The 24330-nt window shown below is 43.6% G+C and overlaps 1 protein-coding gene across 9 annotated transcripts in view; it reads left to right on the top strand.

Moving 5' to 3' along the window:
• Nucleotides 1-24330, top strand: part of rpgrip1l (RPGRIP1 like) — a 253367-nt gene that overhangs the window by 54213 nt on the left and 174824 nt on the right. For all 9 annotated transcript variants that reach the window (XM_085991423.1, XM_085991424.1, XM_085991415.1 and 6 more), the window contains exons 6-9: nucleotides 10134-10277; nucleotides 19200-19305; nucleotides 20294-20440; nucleotides 21104-21177. In XM_085991423.1, coding sequence (XP_085847549.1) covers nucleotides 10134-10277; nucleotides 19200-19305; nucleotides 20294-20440; nucleotides 21104-21177 — 471 coding nt within the window. The remainder of the gene's footprint in view (nucleotides 1-10133; nucleotides 10278-19199; nucleotides 19306-20293; nucleotides 20441-21103; nucleotides 21178-24330) is intronic.

A 24330-nucleotide genomic window follows, 5' to 3' on the forward strand; every position in this document is an offset into this window, starting at 1 on the left:
ATGAGGGTTACTCTAGAACTAACTTTACAGATCACTACTCATGGTTTACATACAGGTGTGGTCACTGCCGGTACTACAGTATACAGGAGCTGTAAAAAGTAGTTCTCCCCTTAAAGGTACATACATTACAATTCCTCCCCTTTTAGATTAACAGTCCATAACACTCATTTAACAATTAAATATCAAATTAATTACAATTAACACTTTTAACATGCAACATTAGCTGAAAATAGTCTATTTATAAATTCAGTCTTTGGGGAGACTTCCTGATCCTTTCTGGATAGCGCCTTTCCCGAGTGTCTTGCTCTTGGTGCGGAGGCTATTCTGGCCCCCTGTCGTCGGTTGGTTCATCCGCTTTGGATGCTACTGTTTCTGGGGTAGATGCTACCTGTACGTCGGGTTCATCAGCAGGTACGTATGGGCGAGACATGGGGTTGACTCGTTCCTCTGACTCTAGGATCTGGTCAGCATGGCGTCTCACAATGTTCTCCCCAACATCCACTGTGTACATTAGTGGCCCCTGCCGTGTGCATATCGTTCCTGGTTGCCATTTCTCTGTTCGGTAGTCGCGGGCCAAGACTGGTTGCCCTACATTGAAGCTCCTTGTCGGCTTCTCATTGATGTGCTGGAATTGCTTATTCTCAACATCTCTTCGTACATTTGGTCTGAGCAAATCCAGACGAGATCTCAACCTTCGGTTAAAGAACATCATGGCCGGGGCCTGGTTGGTGACTGCATGTGTCGCATTTCTGTAGGCTAACAGGAAATTGTCCACCTTATGCTGCAGTGGAATGTCGTCATCGCACATGGCCTTTACTGCTTTTTTAAAGGTTTGTACGAACCTCTCAGCCAATCCATTTGTGGCTGGATGATACGGGGCGGATGTGTAATGCCTTACCCCATTCCTTTTCATAAATCTTCGAAACTCTTCGGACACAAACTGTGGTCCGTTATCAGAGCAAATCTGCTCTGGCAAGCCGTTCCTGGCAAAAATGGTCCGTAGGACTGCAATAGTTTTCTCCGTGGTGGTGGAGGACATTTTGATCACCTCAGGCCATTTTGAGTGCGCATCCACGGCTATTAAAAACATTGAGTCCATGAATGGACCAGCAAAATCAATATGCACCCGTTGCCATGGAGATGAGGGCCACTCCCATGGGTGTAGAGGGGCATGTGGTGGTGCATTTTGGACCTTCTGACATCCTGAGCAGCTCTTTGTCAGGTCCTCGATTTGCTGATCGATCCCCGGCCACCACACATAAGCCCTAGCAAGGCTTTTCATTTTCACCCCTCCCAGATGACCTTCGTGAAGCTCATTGAGCACTCTCTCCCTTAACTTGGGTAGAATTACCACTCTGGATCCACACATCAAGGTCCCCTGGCATACTGACAGCTGTTCTCTTCTGGATGAGAATGCTGGCAACAGTGAGTCGCCATGTGCTGGCCATCCCTTCACCGTCAAATCATATACCCGAGACAGTGTCGGGTCATTTCGGGTCTCCTTCTCTATACCAGCGTTAGTTACTGGCAAGCATTCAATTATAGTCGAATGAAATATTTCGACAGGATCCATTGCTGGTGCTTCCTCAGCAGTAGGCAGTGGCAGGCGTGATAGCCCATCAGCGTTTCCGTGCTGTTTCGTGCCCTTATACTCGATTTCATATTGGTGCGCCCCTAGAAAAAGTGACCATCTTTGTAGCCGTTGCGCAGTCATCACCGGAACGCCCTTCTTTGGATTAAAGATGGAGACAAGTGGTTGGTGGTCAGTCAGCAAGGTGAACTTCTGCCCGTGCAGATAGTGATTGAACTTTTTCACTCCCCACACTAGGCTGAGGGCCTCCCTGTCAATCTGGGCGTAGTTACGCTCGGCTGGGGTTAGTGACCGAGACGCAAAGGCTACTGGCCTCTCTGAGCCATCCGGGAATTTGTGCGACAGCACCGCTCCAATGCCATAGGGTGATGCATCACACGCCAACCGAATTGGTAGTGCTGGGTTGAAATGAGCCAACACCTCTTTTGATGTGATCAATGCTTTGCTATTCTGGAAAGCTCGTTTACATTCGTCACTCCACTTCCATGGTACCCCCGTTTGCAGTAGGGTGTTCAGTGGGTGTAGTACGGTAGACAAATTCGGCACGAACTTATGGTAGTAGTTCACCAGCCCGAGGAATGACCTCAGTTGTGACACATTTTCCGGTGCTGGAGCCTTGACTACTGCCTCAATCTTTTCTGGGGACTTATGTAACCCCTCTTTATCAATAACGTGGCCACAATACAAGATCTGCTTCTGGAAAAACTCGCATTTGTGGCGATTAGCTCGGAGCCCATATTCCTTCAATCTAGTGAGCACCTGCTCCAGGTTGGCGAGGTGATCACTGTCATTTTCGCCCGTGACCAGGATGTCGTCCAAATAACAGTGGGTCCCTGGAATCCCTTGCAGGACTTGTTCCATTGCCCTTTGCCAAATAGCCGGAGCTGATGCTACCTGGAACACCAGCCGGTTGTATTGGTAGAGACCTTTATGAGTGTTGATCGTGAGGTACTGTTTCGAGGCTTCTTCTACCTCCATTTGCAGGTACGCCTGGGCCAGATCAATCTTAGTGAAGTGTTTCCCTCCAGATAGCGAGGCGAAAATATCTTCAATCCGCGGAAGCAGATATTGTACAGTGTGAAGGACTGGGTTCACTGTCACCTTAAAGCCCCCACAGATGCGAACCTTCTTTGGTTCCCCAGGCGTATTACTCAACGACCTCTTCATTACAGGAACGATGGGTGTAGCCCACTCGCTCCAGTCCACTTTGGACAGTACTCCTGAACGTTCCAAACCTTCCAGCTCTGCTTCGACGGCTGGGCGGATCGCATAACGTACCGGTCTGGCCTTAAAAAACTTTGGGCTTGCATTTTCCTCTATTTTGATCGTCGCTGTTATGCCTTTTAGTGTTCCGAGTCCCTGCTGGAACACTTCTTGTGCGTCAGTTAGCATTTTTGACAGTGTCCAGGTGTGACGTCGTCATCCTTTTTGGCATCTACAGTCAATGCTTGTATGGAATGCCAATCTAGCTGTATCTTCTGGATCCATTCACGTCCTAGTAGTGGTGATCCTCCATCTGGCAATACATATAGGTCCATTTTTGGTGTTTCCTTGCCGTTATATATAACGTTCACCCTTATTTTTCCTTTGGGGTAGACTTTTTGCCCCGTGTACGTCTTCAAGACAATCTTTGTATCTCTCAAGGGTATATGTGAGAGTAGTCGCTTGTAGTCTCTTCGGTTTATGACTGTTAGGGCTGATCCTGTGTCCAATTCCATTTTCACTTGGACTCCTGCTATCTTGAGCGTGACCCAGATAGTTTGGTGATCCTCCGTTTTGATCACATTATGTAGTTTCAGACAACCCAGCTCCTTGCTTCCGGAGTCTGTATCACTTTTCTGTTCGTCTGAACTACTCTCCGTCACCTTATGTACCTTCTTGTACTTCTCCTGTGGAGATTTCTTGCTGCTGGTTTTCTTTCCCGACCTGCAGACTCTTGCTATGTGTCCTACTTTTCCACACTGTCTGCACACTTTGTCCTTGAACCAGCAATCCTTATGGTCGTGTGTTGTTCTGCCGCAGCGATAGCACTTCACTGTTCCGTATGACATTTCATTTGTGCCATATTCTTGCGGTCTCCGTTGTATCTCTGCCGCGCCCCGTGCTGCTGCTTCGTGTGATACTGCAATGCTGAAAGCCTTGTCCAGCGTAAGATCCTTTTCTGATAGAAGCCGTTTCTGGGTTCCTTCACTTTGAAGCCCACACACAAACTTGTCCCTTAAAGTATCTGCTGGTCCCATTCCAAACTGGCAGTGTTTCGATAGCTTGTGCAGTTCCGTTAAATACTCAGCATTACTTTCATCTTTATGCTGGTTCCTTTTGTGAAACTTAAATCTTTCTGCTATCAGCAGCGGTGTGGGGTTTAAGTGGTCCTGTAGGATTGACACAATGTTTTCAAAATCCTTTTCTACTGGCTTCTCTGGGGTTACTAGGTTTCGTAGTAAGCCATATGTCTTTGCACCCATTGAATTCAACAATACCAGCGCTTTCTTGTCATCTGGCACTTCATTCGCCTTGCAGTATACTTCTATGCGTTCGACATATGTCGTCCAATCTTCGACTTCATTGTCGAACACTGTGATACTGCCACTCTTCGGCATTTTTGGGTGTGGTTAGACTGGCTTAAAATGGCGTCTCCCGCGCTTTCCTTTCTTCCCCGCTGACGCTGCTCGGCCCTTGAACACCGGCTGCGCTCTGCGCATTTTCCTGCGCGCCTCTCTTCCCCCGTTGACGCTGCTCGGCCCTTGAACACCGGCTGCGCTCTGCTCTCTCTCGCCTCTCTCCCCCGTTGACGCCGCTCGGTCCTGAACACCAGCTGCGCCCTGTGCGCTCTACCCTCTCTCTCTCCCCCGTCGACGCTGCTTGGCCTTTTTCTGTGCCGTCGGTCGGCTCTAGCCGCCGCTGTCCGGGAAGGGTGTGCGCAGTACCTGTTGCCAGCCCGTTTCGCTGGACCACCGTGACTGGAAAGCCAAGCCTGGATCTCGACAGCCTCCCCTGCAATGCTCAAATCTCCGCTGGATGACTGAGGGGTTTCCCGTGGTCGACGCCCGTGCTTCTGGACTCGGCCTTCTTCCACTGTTCTCCAGGAGCGAATCCCTGGGAGGTGATGCAGAGTTGCAGGTAGGTTTGAATCTGCTCGTCGCCAATGTTAGATCCGTGTATTTTGATGTTGTGTCCTTCAATAATTAGACAAGAGACTGCAGGGAACGATCAACAGGTGTTTACTGAATGAGGGTTACTCCAGAACTAATTGTACAGATTACTACTCAGGGTTTATATACAGGTGTGGTCACTGCCGGTACTACAGTATACAGGAGCTGTAAAAAGTAGTTCTCCCCTTAAAGGTACATACATTACAAATCCCAACCCCACCACACCCATTACCAGTTTTAACGGATACGGGACCGGGGACGGGCAGCCAAACCATTCGGAGGAGGTGGGTTGGCACATTAATTATAATAATGAGGCTGTGTGCCTCATGGTGACCTATCATTTTAAATTTAACTGGAGGCGGGCAGGTTTCCTCGGCCTTGGGGAACCTGCCAGCGAAAGGAAGGCGAGGACTGCTGTATCCAGGAGGTTAGTGCCTTTCCATTTACCTGCTGGATCCAGTGTTCCAGCCTCACCAAAGCCCCGAGATCGGACACCCCACCCACCATTCCGATCTATCACCCCCCGCCCCCACGAGGTCTCCGATTTTCAGCCCCCCCTCCGGCTTCCGATCCCCCCTCTGGTTTTCCGACCCCTGCCCCACCCTAATCCTCTCTCCCTCCTCTCTGCAGCTGAGAAACAGAGATTCAAAATTTTAATTAGGCCCTGCCAAATGAGGGAAACCCGTTTTCCCAGGGTTCCCGACCGCATTGCAGTCCCCCCCGCCCCCCGCTCCCGATCTGCCTCCAAGTCCAGCCATTGGCTTAGAACTGACCACAGGGAACCGGTTGGCCCAAGGCCCACCCGATGTTGGGCCTCAGGCCTCATTTACAACAGACCGGCGAGCAGATGCCCGCTGGACATCCGCGGGGAGCTCGCTGGTGAAGACGTTTTGAATTTCAGGCGCTGCGTCACCGATAGCGACCCTCAGGTAGGTTTTGAAAGAGGGGGGAAGCAATCAGGAGGGAGGGGGGCGACCAGGAGAGAGTGGGTACAGAGATCGGGAGGGGGACAAGCGATGGCCAGCAACAGTCCGTGGTTTTAATGTGGAGCTAGGAGGAGCTACACAATTTTTAGAAACGTACTTTTTTAGTGCCGGCCTACAGCTGCCCTTTAAGGACCGGTGGTTAGGCCGTCTGTTTACCTGATTTTCCTGAATGCAACTGACATCACCCCTTCCTCAAAAAAAACCCTCAAATCCTTTGTCCTTGAAAACTACCGCCCCACATCCAATCTTCCTTTGCTCTCAAGTCCTTGAATGTCTTACTGCCTCCGAAATCTTTTTTTATATTCGTTCATGGGATGTGGGCATTGCTGGCAAGGCCAGCATTTATTGCCCATCCCTAGTTGCCCTTGAGGAGGTGGTGGTGAGCCGCCTTCTTGGACCACTGCAGTCCATGTGGTGAAAGTACTCCCACACTGTTAGGGAGGGAGTTCCAGGATTTTGACCTAGTAACGATGAAGGAACGGTGATATACTTCCAAGTCAGGATGGTGTGTGACTTGGAGGTGGTGGTGTTCCCATGCGCCTGCTGCCCTTGTCCTTCTAGGCGGAAGATGTCGCAGGTTTGGGAGGTGCTGCCGAAGAAGCCTTGGTGAGTTGCTGCAGTGCATCTTGTAGATGGTACACACTGCAGCCACGGTACGCTGGTAGTGGAGGGAGTGAATGTTTAAGGTAGTTGATGGGATGCCAATCAAGCGGGCTGCTTTGCCTTGGATGGTGTCGAGGTTCTTGAAGCTGCACTCATCCAGGCAAGTGGAGAGTATTCCATAACACTCCTGACTTGTGCATGGTGGAAAGGCTTTGGGGAGTCAGGAGGTGAGACACTCGTCCGAGAATACCCAGAATCTGACCCAGCCTCTGACCTGCTCTTGTTGCCACAGTATTTATGTGGCTGGTCCAGTTAAGTTTCTGGTCAATGGTGACCCCCAGGATATTGATGGCGGGGGATTTGGCGATGGTAATGCTGTTGAATGCCAAGGGGAGATGGTTAGACGCTCGCTTGTTGGAGATAGTCATTGTCTGGCACTTGTGTGGCGCGAATGTTACTTGCCACGTATCAGCCCAAGTAAGGATGGCAGATTTCCTTCCTTGAAGGACATTAGTGAACCAGATGGGTTTTTACAACAATCCGATAGTTTCATGGTCACCATTACTGGTACTAGCTTTTTATTTCAGATTTATTTAATTAACTGAATTTAAATTCCCCCGCTGCCATGATGGGATTTGAACTCACGTCTCCAGATCATTAGTCCAGGCCTCTGGATTACTAGTTCAGTAACATAACCACTATGCTACCGTCCTTACAACTCTGTTTGAATCTCTCCAATCAGGCTTCTGCCCCTGTCACAGTACCAAAATGACCCAGAACCAAAGTTACAAATGACATCTCCTGTGACTGTAATCATGATGCATTATCCCTCCTCATCCTCCTCGCAGCCTTTGACATGAAAGAAAGAAAGACTTGCATTTATATAGCGCCTTTCACAACCACCGGACGTCCCAAAGTGCTTTACAGACAATGACGTACTTTTTGAAATGTAGTCTCTGTTGTAATGCAGGAAACGCGGCAGCCAATTTGCTAAGAGAGCAGACGGGGCCTCAGTTTAACGTCTCATCTGAAAGATGGCACCTCCGACAGTGCAGCAGTCCCTCCGTACTGCACTGGAGTGTCAGCTTAGATTTTTGTGCTCAAATGTCTGGAGTGGGATTTGAACCCACAACCTTCTGACTCAGTCGAGGGTGCTACCAACTGAGCCACGGCTGACACATGGTCAACCAAACCATTCTCCTCTTCTCCGTCGTTCAGCTCAGTGTTTGCTTCCACTCTTACCTTTCTGATCGTAGTCCGAGTATCTCCAGCAATGGTTTCATTTCAAACCCCCCGCTGTTACCCACAAGATCCTCCAAGGTACTATCCTTGACCCCCCTCCTCTTCGTCATCTATGTGCTGCCCTTTGTTGTCATCATCCACAGACAAAGGGTCAGTTTCCATATGTACGCCGACAAGATCCAGCTCCACCACCTCTATTAACCTGTGCACAGCCTCTGTAGTGTCAGACCTCCAGCCTTGAATGAGCCACAATATCCTCCATTTTAACATGGGCAAGACTGAAGCCATTGTCTTCGGCCCCGCTACAAACTCCATATCCTTGCCACCGATTCCATCCCCCTCATAGCCACTATCTCAGACTGTTCACAACATCAGCGGCCCATTCAACTGCGAAGTTACTTTCAGACCCCAATTCCTCTCCATCACAAAGACTGCCTACTTGCACCTGTGTAACATTGCCCAACTCCTCCGCTATCTCAGCCCACCTGCTGCTGAAAATCTTATTCATGCCTTTGTCATTTTCAGACTCGACTATTTCAATGCTCTCCTGACCATCTGACAGCTTCTACTCTCTGTAAATTTAGGAATAGGTAAAGGCCATTCAGCCCCTCGAGCCTATTCTGTCATTCAATTTGATCATGGCTGATCTCTACATCAACTCAATTTAGCCAGCTTTCTTCCATATTCCCATCCATGTACTTGGTTATATCTTCAAAAAATACAATAAATTTGATCCCTGAATTTTGCCAATGATCTGAAGTCATTTTACAATCATCCAGGTCAAAGTGATCAGCTAATACAGTTCCTCCACTTTGTGTTCCCCACAAGCTTTCAGGTCCTGCTGTCTTATTTACTGTCAATACCTTCTTTCTCATCCCCCTTTCTCATCATTATCATTTGTATTTATATTGCAAATCGTAATTATCTCTTATTCTGCTTAATATTGAGGTCCATAGAATCAGAAGTAAGCTTTAAATGGTTTTCATTTACGTCCTTTTTTTTATTGCAAAACAAGCAACCTATGAACTTTATGAAGTACTAAGAAGTACATAATTCCATTTTGGTTGAAGTAAATTCTCCCACTCAAGAATTCTTACAATTTACTTAATTTGTTATTTTTATCACATCTAATGGCCAAAGATTTGGATTGAAACCAGTTAGGGCAATTGCTTCTCTACTGTTAATTAATCAATTGGTTCATTATGTGTACTATAAAATGAGCTAGTGCCGGAACTTACCAACTAAAGTAACATACTTTGTAAAATAATATACCATATTTCGACAGAATACTGAAGTAATTTGGTGTGTGCTTGTATTTATATAATTTTTAAAAATTGTATTTGCACCCTTACTTCCTGTTGATACTTATGTGTCAACATTCCCCATTGTAAATTACTATGTCCGCATTTCCCATTAAGTTTTCCTTTGTCAACTTTCACCAAAGGTTGATGATAACCCAAATGAATCACTCAAAATGCTTTTTTTTTAAAAAATGATCTGCCATTTTTTTCTTAGTAACTAAAATTTCTGATATCCAAAACAAGGTTTTAAACAAAGCTTAAAAATAAAAATGTATATTTCATTAAAACATGATTAAATTGATCAGTTAAATTGTTTTTATGTTTTTTAATACTTCATTAAAGTTTTTTATTGACGACCTCAGTTTCTGGCAAATGCCTAGGCCTTAACTTGATATTTTTGCTCAGAGCAATAGCCAAAATCAGATCCTGCTGTCTGAGCATCTGTAGTGTGCCCAATTTTCCAGGATACATTTGTAGTAGCATTTAAGCAGACAAATTCTAAGTCTCCAAAAAATCAATTTTGGTTGTTTTTCAAAATTGAAGAAAAGCTGGAGGACAAATCTCAAAAGCTTTATTTAGGTAACATTTATATTGGGGTTTTTTTAAACAGAGAGGTTGTCTGCATGCACGTGTGTGTGAGAGAGACAGACTAGTGATGATATACTGATTGTAGCTTATTTTTCAAGTTATATACACTATAACCCAGGTGTATTACGCTGAGAGACAAACAGAAACAGCGTGTTACTTCATCCTAATAGCCATTCTTCAAAAGAAAATCAATTTTGAAATCAAATACCTCCCAATTAATCCCTTTGATTCGTTGATTCTATTTAATAACATCTGTGAAATCGAGAGAGAAAAAGAGAGGGGTGGACAAAAAGAGACAGAGAAAAAGAGAGAGACAGTTTCTTTCTTCAACCTAATTTGTATTCTTTAAAAAAAAGTGTTGAATTTTGAAAGCAAATAGAAAGCCTCCAATTATCCCTGATTATCCATGTGTTTTGTTGATTGTTAGAAAATGTAAACGTTCTAATTACTGATGACTGATATGTCAGAGACATGCCTCCAATATTACTTTCATTGATTTTAATAGAATTTTATACCATTTTTCATCTTGATAACTTGTTAACTTCTCAATAACACATTTGGCAAAATTATTTTTTAAGCTTTTGACTGGCTTCTTGAACATTTTCATAAAGTGTTCGATCAGAATCTACCATTTGGCACATTCATTATTGTTCTCTGATATGATCTTTAGGGAGAATTGCATTGAGTCCCAGAAGGTGCAGATGGAAGAGATGGAGCAAACTGTTGAGATACTGAGAGAACAGATTATGAGGAAGGATAAAGAATATGAGGAGTCTCTTCTGCATCTCAGAGAGCATCAAGCAACAGGACAGAGGTAAAAAAGGAAGCTCTTGGGGACCAAATTTTGTTTAAGACATTTGGGGGGAGAAATTGGGTGAGTAGTGCCACCTGTTAGTGCCTAAAGAGGCAGTCAGTGACATTAGGCTTTTGCGTTGCGCCGCCACCGATGACGTCATCGGTGTGCGCAGCACCCCATTCGTGCCCCGTTCGCGATATTTGGTAGCGAACGCCGCAGTTGCGCCGCTCGCTACCCGCGCCCGGTTCACAGGGCCTTACTGTGCCGGCGGCGGCGCAAGTTAAGGTGGAGGTGCGGGGCGGCCACTTTTTCGGCGGCCGCCTACCAGCACCTCCGTCCCCGGCCTCCTAACCGCCCCCCCGTGGCATTGCCGGCTGTTTCCCGAGAGCCCGGCACTTCTCCTTGGTGCCGGGCTCATTTGCCGGCGCTCGCGATCGGGGATCGCGCTGTTGCAGGCACCTCCCCCTTAACAGTGGGAGGAAGGCCTGCAGTACCGCAGCGTGCGCTGCGGCACATTGCGCTGCGGTAATCAGTTTCAGCGCCCTAAGAGGGACGTGGAGCGCCTCGAGCCTCGCCCCGTCTCCCTCGAGCGGCACTGAAACTGAATTTCTGGCGATCGGAATTACTCCGATCGCTGCACTAAATCCTGCGCTCAGGCGACTTTTGCGCCACTTTGGCGCCCCAACCCAATTTCTAGGCCTTGAACTTTTATTTTGTAATTGTAGCCAGCAAGACAATAATTGCACATTGTTATTTTAGGTTAGTTTTTTTTCTATAATTTGATTTGTCTATTTGTAAAAAAAACTTGCAGTATTACATTCTGAAAAATCTTTCAGAATTCAGTTTCTCAAAACACAATTGTTGTCAGCACAATATAGTCACTAAAACCCACAATGATCAGTAAATCAATAGGAGTCATTATCAATGCAGTTTTGAAGTAAAAACATTCTCTAACAATTAAATCCCCTACTTTTGAAATAAGCTATACAATTTATTTCTGTTTGGCTCTTGCTGTAAAATCAGTAGTAATTTAAAAGGTGTTTCTGTTAATGGCTGCTGTTAGATTTTAAAAATCATCACTGCTTGTTTATAATAAAATCCTGGCCTGAATAAAATTGTTGTCCATCAACATTTATAGCTCCAGATTCAATGTTAATTAGTCATTATACAGTAAACTATTTTGCATGTGCCATGAAGGACGCAGTAAGTAAGATGCTTAAATTGTATTGATTTTTATTAATATTCAATGTTTACCAAAGCCAAAAAACAAGATATTATTAAATGAACTTAAGTGGAACGGAGTCTACTTAAATTTAGTAAATGAAAAAACCCTTTTTGTGATGTAACATTAGGGGTGTCATGCTGAGATTTAGTTCACACAATTGTGTTTGAATCCCATTCATGACTGATTCGAACTCAGTCCCTTTCATTGGATGAATTCACAAGGGGGAAAAATTGGGTTGGTTTGCACCTCCTGGGGCGCTAACGGGGCACAAATCCCCAGGCGCAGCACCGTTAACGCCTCCCGCAAAATTCAGCAGGAGGCGAGCGTCGGTGGTAGCCGGTAGCGCTGCCGGCGATGACATCATCGCCGAGCGCAGTGCCCCGCTTGCACCCTGGGCGCAAACTTCCCTTCCACCCCCTGACCTACCGCTGGACAATATGTCCGACGGGAATCAGGGGGCGTTTTTGTAGCGGTGGTTTAAAGGGCAGGTGTCGGGCAGCCATTTTTATTTTGGCCGACTGCCAGCACCTGCCCCCTTTCACTTTTTTATGTGGGATGCTGGCTGCAATCGCTCTGTTTTCACGGCACCCCACTCCCCGGTGGTCCAATAGTGCAGCACCAGGCCCCTCTTTAATCAGGGGAGGAGGCCTGCAATGATGCGACGCTACACGTAGCACCGTGAAATTCAGTACTAGCGCCCCAAGCATGAGGTGGAGCGCTTTCCAGTAGCGCCCCATCTCCTGCTTGGGGCGCTACTACTGAATTTACGGTGGAGGGGTGCTAACTTTTTCGGGGCGCTAAACCCGGCGACGTTAGCGCCCCAAAAATGGGTGCCACCCAATTTTTCTCCTTAGCCAGCTGCTGTTTGGAGCACTCCAGCTCAGATGAGGAAAATTATTTCCATTTCAGGGAAGTAGTTGAATGATATCAGCAACACAGCTGCCATAGAGAAGTCTACAAACCAAATCATCCACCTTATCACCTGAAGAAAGACTTGCATTTATATAGCACCTTTCACAACCTCAGGATGCCCCAAAGCGCTTTACAGCCAATGAAGCACTTTTGAAGTGAAGTCACTGTTGTAATTTAGGAAGCATGACAGCTGAATTGCACACAGCAATGTCCCACAAACAGCAATGTGATAATAACCAGATAATCTATTTTAATGATGTTGGTTGAGGGATAAATAATGGCCAGGACACCGGGGCGAACTCCCCTGCTCTTCTTCGAAATAGTGCCATGGGATAATTTATGTCTGCCCTCTGGGGCCTCAGTTTAACATCTCATCTGAAAGGTAGCACCTCAGACAGTGCAAGATTCCCTCAGTAGTCCACTGGAGTCTAGATTTTGTGCTCAAGTCCATGGAGTGGGACTTGAGAAGGAATTGTGGTTGTGGATGGTAGCTGTGGGATCAAACATGGGGAGAAATCCTTCAGTTTCACACCCAGAACCAGGTGAAGCACAACTAATGCTAATAAACTGGAAAGATCAAAAATTACCTAAATTATAAGCTAGAAACTGCGGTCAAGGCGTACCTTGACAGATTGCAAGTTCTGGCTTTCACACATGCAGAAACCCAGAAGTTGCGGGGCCTTTCAGATGGATTACGACAGCGCACGCTAAGCGTACACAGTCGAAGACACCGCAATTTCAGGGCCAATATCTCATACATTTGATATTAAAATTAAGCAATTTTGAATCTTAGAATTGGTCAATATTCTTTTGAAACAGTAAAAAGGATTTAATGTACTGCTTTGATAAAGGAACATTATTTGTTTAGCTTTCCCTTTATTCTTATCCAACATTATACTCCTCATTTGAGGTGTTTTGTACCAAATGCTGGGATAGATTTTCAACTGGATTTTATGAGTTACATAAAATTTTATACAATATAGAGTAGGTAAATCTAGTACATTACTTCAAGGTAAACTCTCACAGGAGAACAAGGGGTCTGGCAAAGGGCAACTTTAGTACTGATGTCAGGAAGTTCTTCTCCATCCAAAGAGTAATCAACACTTGGAATGGGCTTCCAAATAGGATGGCGAATGCAATAACGTTAGAATCATTTAAAAGACATTTGAATGCTGTGACGGAGAGGACTGTGGGTTTTTTGAGAGGTGCCATATTAGCAAATAACCTTCCCCATCCATATTTATCTTTTCATTTCAATTCTGATATTGTGCAGTGTATGAGAAAAAAATAACGGGCCTAAATTCAAAAGCGCCTGATGTCAGGCACGCTGGACTCATGCGCCATAAGAAAGAGGCCCAAGGACCATCCTAAATTTGTCCTCGGGCCTTCCCGGAACAAATCCGGTGAAGCACCAATTGGGCCCTTAGATTCTCAGTTAGCTTGGACGACAAAACGATCTGGGAGGGGATGCAAGCAGGAAGGGGGCAAGCGTAGGCTGGCAGCAGCCCACAGTATTACTGTGGAGGCAGGACGAATACGCCTGCTCCTCCTTGTTCCATATTAAGGTAAAAAAAATGTTTTAAACGTACCTGTCGGCGGCTTTGGCCGCCCCCAGCAGTCGCTTTAAAGACTGTAGAGCCTGAAAAACTAATTGGATCTTGCGCGGCACAAGCTACGACTAATCTTAATGGTGCAGGACCCTCATTTCAAAAAGGTCCTTGATGCCTGTGCAAGTCGGGCACAGACCGTCACTCTACTAAATTCATTATTGCTGCACCCATAAAACAAGCGCAACGATGTTGAATTTATGCCCTAATGTTTATGTATACTTGTATTTTCTGTGTATATATAATGTATACGAGTTTACTTGTTGCATGGTAATTGTACCTCTGTAACCTCCTCCAGTCCCACAACCCTCCGAGATCTCTGCGCTCCTCCAATTCTGACCTCTTGTGCATCTCCTATTTTAATCGATCCACCATTGGCAGCCGTGCCTTCAGCTGCCTAGACCCTAAGCTCTGGAATTCCCTCCTTAAACCTCTCCACCTCTCTCTCCTTAAAGAGGTAGGTTTTAAGGAGAGTCTTAGACAAGCTATTGGTCATCTGTCCTAATATCCCCTTATTTGGCTCGGTGTCAAATTTTGTTTGATAATGCCCCTGTGAAGTGCCTTGGGACATTTTACTGCATTAAAGGCGCTACATAAATGCAAGTTGATGTTGTTTATTGTTGTGCCTAGGATATATGTATACTAGTTTCTTAGGTTTGCTAGAATTTCAGTTGCTACACTTAATCAGTTCAGAGCTGGACATCAAAAATGTGCCAAATTAGATATCAGAGAGAAGTAGTTCACAGATGTGCTGTCTGAAGTAGATTATTGAAGTGCTGATTCCCAAGAAATTATTCCCTGTAGTTTGTTACAACCTTTAAAGTAATAGCTGGAGGAAATATCCTTTAAAATAGTAATAAATCTAATTTAAATTTGCTTTGAGTACTTACTTGACCACTTTGGTTTGGCTTTCTTGTAACAAGAACTGGTAGTTATCCAACATTTTATGTTGCTATGAAACAAAAGTCAAAGCACTTTATTAAAATCATGTTTTTTCCGTTGTTGCGGTCCAACTTCGAGCATAGAGCTGTGATTTGGGCATATGCTGTACATAATGCTCCATTATTTAAATACAAGATTTTATAACTAAAGTAAGTAGCCTGTATGTCAGTCTTCCATTCCATATGTTCCCCATCTATTAACATCTAATTATATAAGTTTTGCTTTACTTCTAATAGTATCTCTGCACAATCAAACCTTTCTGCTGTCTCTTCTAAGCAGATTCATTTCACATGTTCCCTGTGGTATGACTCTGTTGGGTTACAGTAATGCTTGTTGCTGTTGGTTTTCCAGCAGTTTTGTGAAATAATTGCTAATTCAGTTAACCAAATTTGCTGATATTGATTGTAAACTAATGTTACATTTATTAACTTACAGCATACAATGTCAGATGATGCATGTGAAAGAAAAGCTTTAAGTTTGGAACAGTGGTATTGTTTTTCTTTTGTGATACTTATTTGGCAGGAGGATAAATTGGTGCAAAAACACAAATGTCAGCTTACTGGGTATTTTGGTGTGTTGATTTCAGAAAAATTATCAAAAACTCTTGATAAAGGGACATTTTGCTCTTTTTTAACATTAGAAACTTAAAGATAACCAAGAGAATCATCAAGGTTCTTTTTTACCTTGCACATTAAAATTTGCTTTGCACTGGCTCCAGCAACTGCAACTAGCGCAAAGCTGAAGCGGTGTGAAACTGGCTCCAAGACTGATGTCATGTTTGACTGAAAAAGCCAAATAAACTCCTTTTGAGCTGTAGATATACTGCTCATCTTGCATCACTGGGATTTTAAAACCATTGTGCAATGCAAGATAGCTGTTGTTCAATGCTATATAATGCATAATAATAAATTTAGTTGCAAGTAGTAGTACAGAATGGTGGGTAGTGAGCAAAGAATATACTGGGTCAGGCAAGTACATCACTCTGCAGTTGAAAGATACAGCACGAGATAGGATAACTCACAGCCACTGTCACACATTGCTCATTCCAGAGAGAGAAGCAATCATGCAACAATGTATTCCGCCAAATAACCACAGTAATTAAATTGGGATTACTACATCATTTTTATTTGTTTACTGCATGTAAACAATGTAAAAAGCAGTATAAGAATACTGTTTTGTTGTGGTGCCATGTACAGCTCTTATTGAAAAACATTCTGCTGTCATATGTTCCACAATTTCCATTTCCTTTTCTTATAAATTTTTTTCGAACATATATATGTTCTTGTGGCTCTTGTGCAAGCAACTTATTTAACCAGAAATTCCTTTTTAGTGCTGACAAGTATATATTTTTTGCAGATGTATTGATCCTGTGAACATATGTGCACAAATTAGACGGCCTCATCAATACAATAATTTACAGAACATAAAAATAATGTGTAAAAACTTGCATATGGCCACAAACTTTTTTCAAATTTTATTAAGGGTCTGGAAGCTCTTTTTAATTGGGAAGGCAGGTAAATGGGTCATAACAATTAGTGAATTCTTAAATGATAATCTTACAAGGCAAGACAATTGAAGCTATTCTTTCACTATAAAACAAGCTTGTCAATCTGAATGGCACCATCGAAGACAAAGAAAATGGGTTAGACAAAGCATTCTTCCCTTGTGACTCCAGGCAGCTCAATCTAGGAATGCAAATGCCTGAGTCCAACGAGATATGAAAAGGTTGGGTTGTCCCAGCCTTCCAGACAGAAACATAGCATGGGTGCTAAGTTAAAAGGAAGTCAGAATTCCAAATATTTGCTAAATTGAACTTTTAAAAGAATACAGTCTTCAATATACCTTTTCCAACTAGATACTTGTAAATTATCTATCTGCTAGGTTTCTTTACACTTTTTTTAATGTTTCTCATTTTAAGAAATGTCAACATTTTTAGTGTAGCTTTTTGCTAATTAGTTGTGTAGATTAAAAAGTTCAATCTAAACACCACCCCATCCACATAAGTAGCTTCATTCTTTCATGTACTGCTGCCAATAGAAACACTAGCATGGAAAAACAGTTGCATTTTCAGCAACAACTTGTATTTATATAGCGCCTTTAGCATGGTAAAATGTCCAACGGCGCTTCATTAGAACGTTACAAAACAATATTTGACACCGAGCCACATAAGGAGATATTAGGGCAGATGACCAAAAGCTTGGTCAAAGATGTAGGTTTTAAGGAGCGTCTTAAAGGAGAAAAAAGAGGTTGAGAGGCGGAGAGGTTTAGGGAGGGAATTCCAGAGCTTAAGGCCTAGGCAGCTGCAGGCACAGCCACCGATGGTGGAGCAATTAAAATTGTTTCACAGGACTGTCAAAATTACTTCTGGTCAGCATCTAGATCACATTTTTGGGCAAATGTTGCCTTCACCGATTTTCAGTGTTCTTTGCCCTCATTCCTAGATTGCTGTGCTTTGTTTTTTAATATCTTGTTACAAGAAAACCTATGGGCCATTGTTATATTTCAGATCATAAACAATAAAGACCACTCCTGTGCATCTTCAGATGGTTTGCAGATGTGTTTTCTTTTTTGTATAAAGTCTGTTTCTGTTGTAGCTTGTGACCACATTTTTCAAAGAATATACATAAAATATGTAGTGAATTTGGCAAGAAAAAAATGACAGACTTTTGCACATGTTCCAGTATTGCCCCTGCACATATATATCGTTTAAAAACATGTAACAAGACAAATTATTTTCTGTTTGAATTCTTCAAAGACCATTATAATTTCACACAAAACTATATAGCTTAACTATTTGATCAGAATGGTCAGCATATTCCTTTTTTGACTGGCTGTTGAGAGTATATTCAAAACATATTGAGGAATCCCTTCCCAAAATTCCAGTAATAACCTGACCAAACCAGTTGATATATTGGACAGATACTAAATAAAATTTGGTACAGAGCATCTTTTATGCAGCAGCAATCTTATAATGCATGACAAATCTGCCTCAAGACAAATAATAGCATACTGGCCTATAAACACTTTCTAACATCCAGCCTTCATTTTTGTGCTACACACAAACAGAAATACTTCATAAAATATTTGATATTTTTGGAGATGACACCTCCACTTTATTATTTTATATGTTTTTAGGAATAGGATTTTCTTCCCCAGGTGAAGATGTCAGTGTTTGGGTATGATGCACCTTTTGCAGTTTTGTCATTTCGTGTCATGGTCAAGAAATCCCATAACAGGCACAGCATTAGCCAGATGCAGAGCAATGCTTTCCCCTGCTGTGCTCTTAGCAGAAGTCAACTCCAACCACAGAAGATCATCCCCACTATATCAGTGTGACAATTCCATTATCTTTATGGATTCTCGGAGTGAGATGGCCAATTTGTATCCATTTACAGACAGTTTTGTCATGTGAATATATTCAGCAACTAGGAACTGGTCTGAAACTGCCCAAATACATTTCATACAGAACTCTTACAGCTGTCAAAGAAAGAAAACTTTTTTATTATCAGCCAGGGCTAAATCTAACCAAGGTCCTAGAGGTGAAATGACAATGTGCTACACTCTACTCATTACTCAATTCTCCTGCCTCCACTTTCTTTTGTTGTTTTAAGTACTTCATGTAAAAGAATCAAATTACTGCTCCTAAAACTGCAACTTAAAAGAACACTGCATGTTCTGGAAATTACATTTCCAGTTAGCTTTCAGGGTTGCTGAAATACATAGCACTACAGTAAAATCATCCAAATATTTCCATTCTTCCAGTAACCAGTAGGGACAGTTTCAAGAGACACCTGGGCTTGTTAAAGTGTTATATGCTGGCATAACAGCATGTTGCAGACAAATTTTCTTTATAAAGAAACCCGTGCAACATGAACATTTTACATGACCAGTCAGTATGGTGTATTCACTAGCAAGGTCTTCCAAGGCATCAACTCTATCCTCTCAGTTAAAGAGCTGCAGTTAAACATGACCAAACCTCCTACTGACATGTCAGTCCTCAAATGTTTGGCAAATTAGGAAAATGTATCTTTCCATTTGAATATTTTTCCTGTTTATTTATCAGATTTATATTTGCAGTCATTTTATCTTCTACAGACAAACATGGGGTAACGATGCATTTGATTCCTTAGAGGGAAAATAACGATTGTAGGAAAAAATGTTATAAAAGGTTTATGCCAAAAAGAAAATCTATTCTTCTCAGTTCAGTATTGTCTGTGAAATAGTGCATCATATTTTTTTCTCTTTAAATTATAGGACAGCAATCAGAGACAATGTGGAGATGATAAAACTACAAAAACAGCTTGTGGATAAAGCAGCTGCGCTTACCGTCTTGGAGGGGAAATTTTTTCAAATTCAAGGGGTAAGAGTTCAAGGGTCATTGGCAACACAGCTGTTCCCAAAACGTAATCTGTTTCTTAAGCGACATTACGTATATATTAGAGGAATAAAAAAAAGACTTTGAAAGCTCATTGCAAATTTATTGAAAAAATACTTCTAGTTATATTAACATTATACGAAAGCTAGAAGATAGGAATGAGGAAATGCCATATAGCCCATCCAACTAACTTTCAACATTAGGATCCATGTACAAGGTCCATGCTGACCATTTAATTTCCCTGCTGCCCCCTGTACCAAGCACATGGGCCTGCAACCCTATATTCACTGCTAAATTAGGAATTTGTTTGCCCTTTCACTGCTTTTATTGAGTGCATTCCCTGTACAATGTGGTTGTTTATTTCATAACATAGAGATGCTACATGTGAAGAAGTAGCTTTTTCATTTATTACTTGGAATTTTCTTCTCTGGCAGCAATGCTTCCAGAAGTGTGGCTGTCGAGATTGCGCAAATCTCTCCTGATGCCCTCTCCATGAGGGTCCACCACCTGCTCCCTTGACCCTAGTCCCACGAAACTGTTGACCACCCAACTTCTCTCCTGCCCCCATGTTAGCTGACATTGTAAGTGATTCACTCTCCTCAGGTACTGAACTACTTCCCTTTCAAAACTTTTTTTTTTATTGATTTTTAAAAAGATTGAATTTTTCAGCAGTTTCTGTATAAAGAAGGTTGGGGTCCAAGTTCTTTCCTCAGCTGCTGAAACTTTTATAACATTGGTTTCATGCTAGAATTGAATGCATTCTCTTTTATTTGAGCATCCCATGCAAAAGAAAATGCAAAATTTAGGAGAAAGAAACACTGTTTTTTGTTTTGTGCCTCAGGTGGAAGGTATTCATTAACAGTACATGCAAAATATCTAACTTCATTAATTGTAAGGTAAACTGTGCATGCGTACAGACTAAGTTTGTAATGTACAATGACTATGCCGTTATTGAAGATGTATTGTCTTACAGAACCAGAGAACCATGAAAGCCAGTCATGATGCTTTAATGAATAAAGTTGATGAACTGAATGCACAGCTGAAAGAAGAACGTTCTAAGTGTCTTTGTCTTGAAAACCAGCTATCTTCAACCTCGTTTTCTCAAAAAGCAACTGAAGAGGTAGGGTTTTTTTGTTGCTTTTTTTCATTGAAAATAAATATTACTAGTCAGAAGATAGTGAGCATTATGTGAATTAATGGATATTGAGGAAGACATTACAAGGGTCTAATTCATTCTCTGGATTCAAACAACGTCTTAAACCACAAGAACAAAGTTGAAGTGGTTCGTAACCATAATCCAAACCTAGAAATTGGAGCACAGTTTTTAATTCCCCCTCTATTATTTGATATTTTATAGAGTCAGAATCTGGTAAATCACATAGTTGGGTCACTTTGAAAATCTAATCTGAAGGGGCATTGATTTTATCAGTTTTGTCCAATGTAGAACCATTTCATTACCATCTCTGATTTTAATACAACTGCTTTGGACACAATAGGGCGGCATGTTGAAAACTGTCTCACAAACTTCTGCTATATTTTCCAAATCACTCAGAGCGACTTCATGGGAAACCCACCATAACCTAATTTCATTAAAAGTAGATCACTCTACAAAACTGTAATTGTACAAGACAGGTCTACAAATGGAGCTTCAAAGGGGTAAAAAATTAAAGTGAGAGAAATGTACAATATGGCAGTAGTAATAGAAGTGTACAGGATTGAATTCAGTTTTCCTATCTAATTAATATTGTGTTGCTTTGTAATTCATTTCCTTTTTTTTGATCAGCTGCAAGAGAGAGTCAAAGATTTACAAAAGGAAAGAGATCTTTTGAAGGAAAATTATGACAAATTATATAACAGGTACCCCATTGTACAGTTTTAATTCCTTTCATGTATTATTTATCTTGTTTTCATGAATATGGTGTGTGTCCATACATACCTTCGTTGAACCCTTTCCCTGGTACTTATATGTCCAGTTTCACTTAATAGCACAAGGTTCAGTTATATCACTGTGTTGCTACTATTTCTGTACACATTTCTGTCATTTGTAATATCTGGTTTAATATATCTGTTGACTGTGGCTCTGAAATGCCACTCCATGTTGGGTTCTTCCAAACTCCCACCATAACTCTGTTGAGAATCCTCAGGGAAACGGGATAAACGGCCTTTTACACTGATTCTTCTGGGGGTTCCATTAGTCTCCCAGCACAATTATGGCACGGGACTGGTAGAACCTCCATGGAATTTCAGGGCCTGTGTATTTACTATTCTCTAAAGTCACCAAATGTTCATGCACAAGTACAAAAATCAAACAAAAAGGCTAATGGAATGCTGTCCTTTATTTCAAGGGTGTTGAGTACAAAAGAGAGGAAGTGATGCTTCAGTTCTCCAGAGCCTTAATCAGATCCCATCTGGAACACTGCGTTCAGTTTTGGGCACCGCACCTCAGGAAAGATATATGGCTTTGAAGGAGGTGCAGTGCAGATGCACCAGAATTATACCAGGCCTTAAAGGGTTAAATTATGTGGACCGGTTGCATAAACTTGGTTTGTATTCCTTCAAGTTTAGTAGGTTGAGGGGATGATCTAAATGAGGTGTTTATAAAATGATAAAAGGATTCGATAGGGTAGATATAGAAACACTGGGCTGGATTTTGATACTGGGGAGGGCTGGGGTCGTGTAATCCGCATTTCGTGTTAGTCACCCGATTCTAAATCGATGTGGGAGAATGATGCGATTTTAACTTAATTGGCCAATTGAGTTCCAACGTGTGGGAACCCATGGCCAATGAGTTTTTCCAGTCTGAAAGTCACCTCCGATGACGTCATCATTGCTGCTGCATTTAAGGTCCACAACAAGCCTTGCTTCTTCTGCAGACTGACAACCTTTTGGCCTTTGCAGTGAGAGGCACCTGCAGGAAGAATGGCCAGCCAGAGACTTAGGTCTGCACCCCGCTTCGATGACGTTGCCCTGCAGGCTTTAGTGGAGGGAGCAAGAGCACATAAAGAGGTGCTCTTCCCTTCTTCAGGGAGGAAGAAGCCTCCCCAGCAGACCAAGGCTGTGTGGATCCAGGTGGCAGAGGAGGTCAACTCTTTGTCAGTAACCCGCAGAACCTGGCTTCAGTTCAGGAAGAGATTTCATGACCTTCAGCATACTGGAAAAGTGAGTATGAATTTCCCATCACCCTCAATCTGATCCCCATTGCCTCTCCTCACCAGCACTCAGCTTTAGCAATCTCTTCCTCCACATCCCACTTGACACTGACATCCATGCACCCTTACCCATTCCCTCTCTCTCTATGGTCACATTCACCTAACTATTCGACTATGCAGCCCTCACACTCCCTATCACTCTGATGCTATGAAAACAACTGACAACACACCGGGAGGGCCCTTGGTCTTGCCACCTCACTCCATCTTTGTCTCCTTCTAAGCATCTATGCTATGGATTCTCTACACTCACTCTTTCATTCTCACTCAACCTCCACTTGTCTCCCTCATTGCAGGAAAAGAGAGCTCACAATAAGAGAAAGAGCGAGGGCAGGAGGAGGGCCACCCTCAGTAGGCCACCTCACCGCTGGGAGGATGCGGTCCTGGAGATCGTGGGAGTGGAGGACGATGCGCAAGTGGGGGACAGACAGAAGGGTGCATCACAGCAAGCTGGTGACAGAATAGTTTTCCATCTCTCTCAATGACATTGCATGAGTCGCTGATAATGATTCTGAAGCTCTAACAGATTGACTTATGATCATCTGCAATATGCAATGTGCATGTCACCTTGGCATCACATCTCTGACTCTTTCCTTTACTCCCCCACAGGATCATCGCAAGCACTCATCCCCACTAGCCAGGAGGAAGAGCCTGAGCATCCAGACTCCTCAGAGGAAGCTGCAACCTCTGAGGGTGCAGCGTCAGCAGAATTCAGCACACCCAGCACCAGCGCAGACACTCACGCCTCGGTGGGACCATCGCGAGATAGAGTAGTGTTGTCACCTGGTGTATCACAGCTCACAAGTGAGCATCAGCAGATTGTGGAGACAGTGACAGCAGTGGAGAATCCTAGTCAGAGGACGCAGGACTCTGCCAGCTCGGCTCAGCTGCATGTCGACCCTCTGCCTCTGGGTCCATCCATAAGATCAGCGGTGCTGGAACTCCAGGAACAGATGCAGGAGTCTCTGGAAGGTTTTGTCTCCAGGGTCGCTGCGAGTGTGGAGCGAATGGAGGAGTCCATTGCGAACATGAGCAGAGCCTTTGTGGAGTCATTGGCGCATGAACGCATCACCATGGAAAGGATGGCAACCTCCATGGAGGTGATAAGTCGCCAGAGTGCAGAAAACATGGTGAGTGTTCTGAATAGAATGACATCTCTGGAGGAGCGATGGTCATCTATTGAACAGAGAAACCAGACCTTCATGGAAGTCCTTCTGAGTAGGACTGCCAGTGCAGATACGGGTCCCCATGGCCCCCCTGATGTGCAGCAAGGTGCTCTCAAGCCATTTGCAAGCGCTGAGGGGGACCTGACCCATGAGAGGGAAGTTGGTGGCAGACATCAAGGAAGTGGGGGCTCCTCTCCAAGCGCTCACACTTCCATGCCACTGCAGAGCCCTCGGTCAGAACCCCACCAGAGTCCACACCCATCTGAGATTGGCGTCTCAACCCCTGCACAGCCGCAGGAGCAGCAAACTGTTGACGAGCCCTCATTGGTTCGCAACCCCAGAGGACGCCCGCCAAAGGTGTCAAGACAGGAGGAGCAAGAAAGTGAGCAAGGGGCCTCCGCATCTGCTGAAGCCACAGGGGAAGCACCACGTAGGAGCACGCGTAAGAGAAAGATACTGCAGAAATAGACACAAGGGTAGTCACTTGGGTGAAATTTGATGTTTTATGTTAAAAAGCCATCAGATGATTACTGTAAATAAAAAATCTGATGGCTGTAGTTGTGGCGTGTGTTATTTCGCGAATGGCACTTCCACATTGAGGGCTTAGGATTACTTGGTATATGCCTCAGTTGAGGAAG

This window comes from Somniosus microcephalus, chromosome 6 (genome assembly GCF_052327205.1).
Source record: "Somniosus microcephalus isolate GS21.2 chromosome 6, FLI_Smic_1.0, whole genome shotgun sequence".
Taxonomy (NCBI): Eukaryota; Metazoa; Chordata; class Chondrichthyes; order Squaliformes; family Somniosidae; genus Somniosus; species Somniosus microcephalus.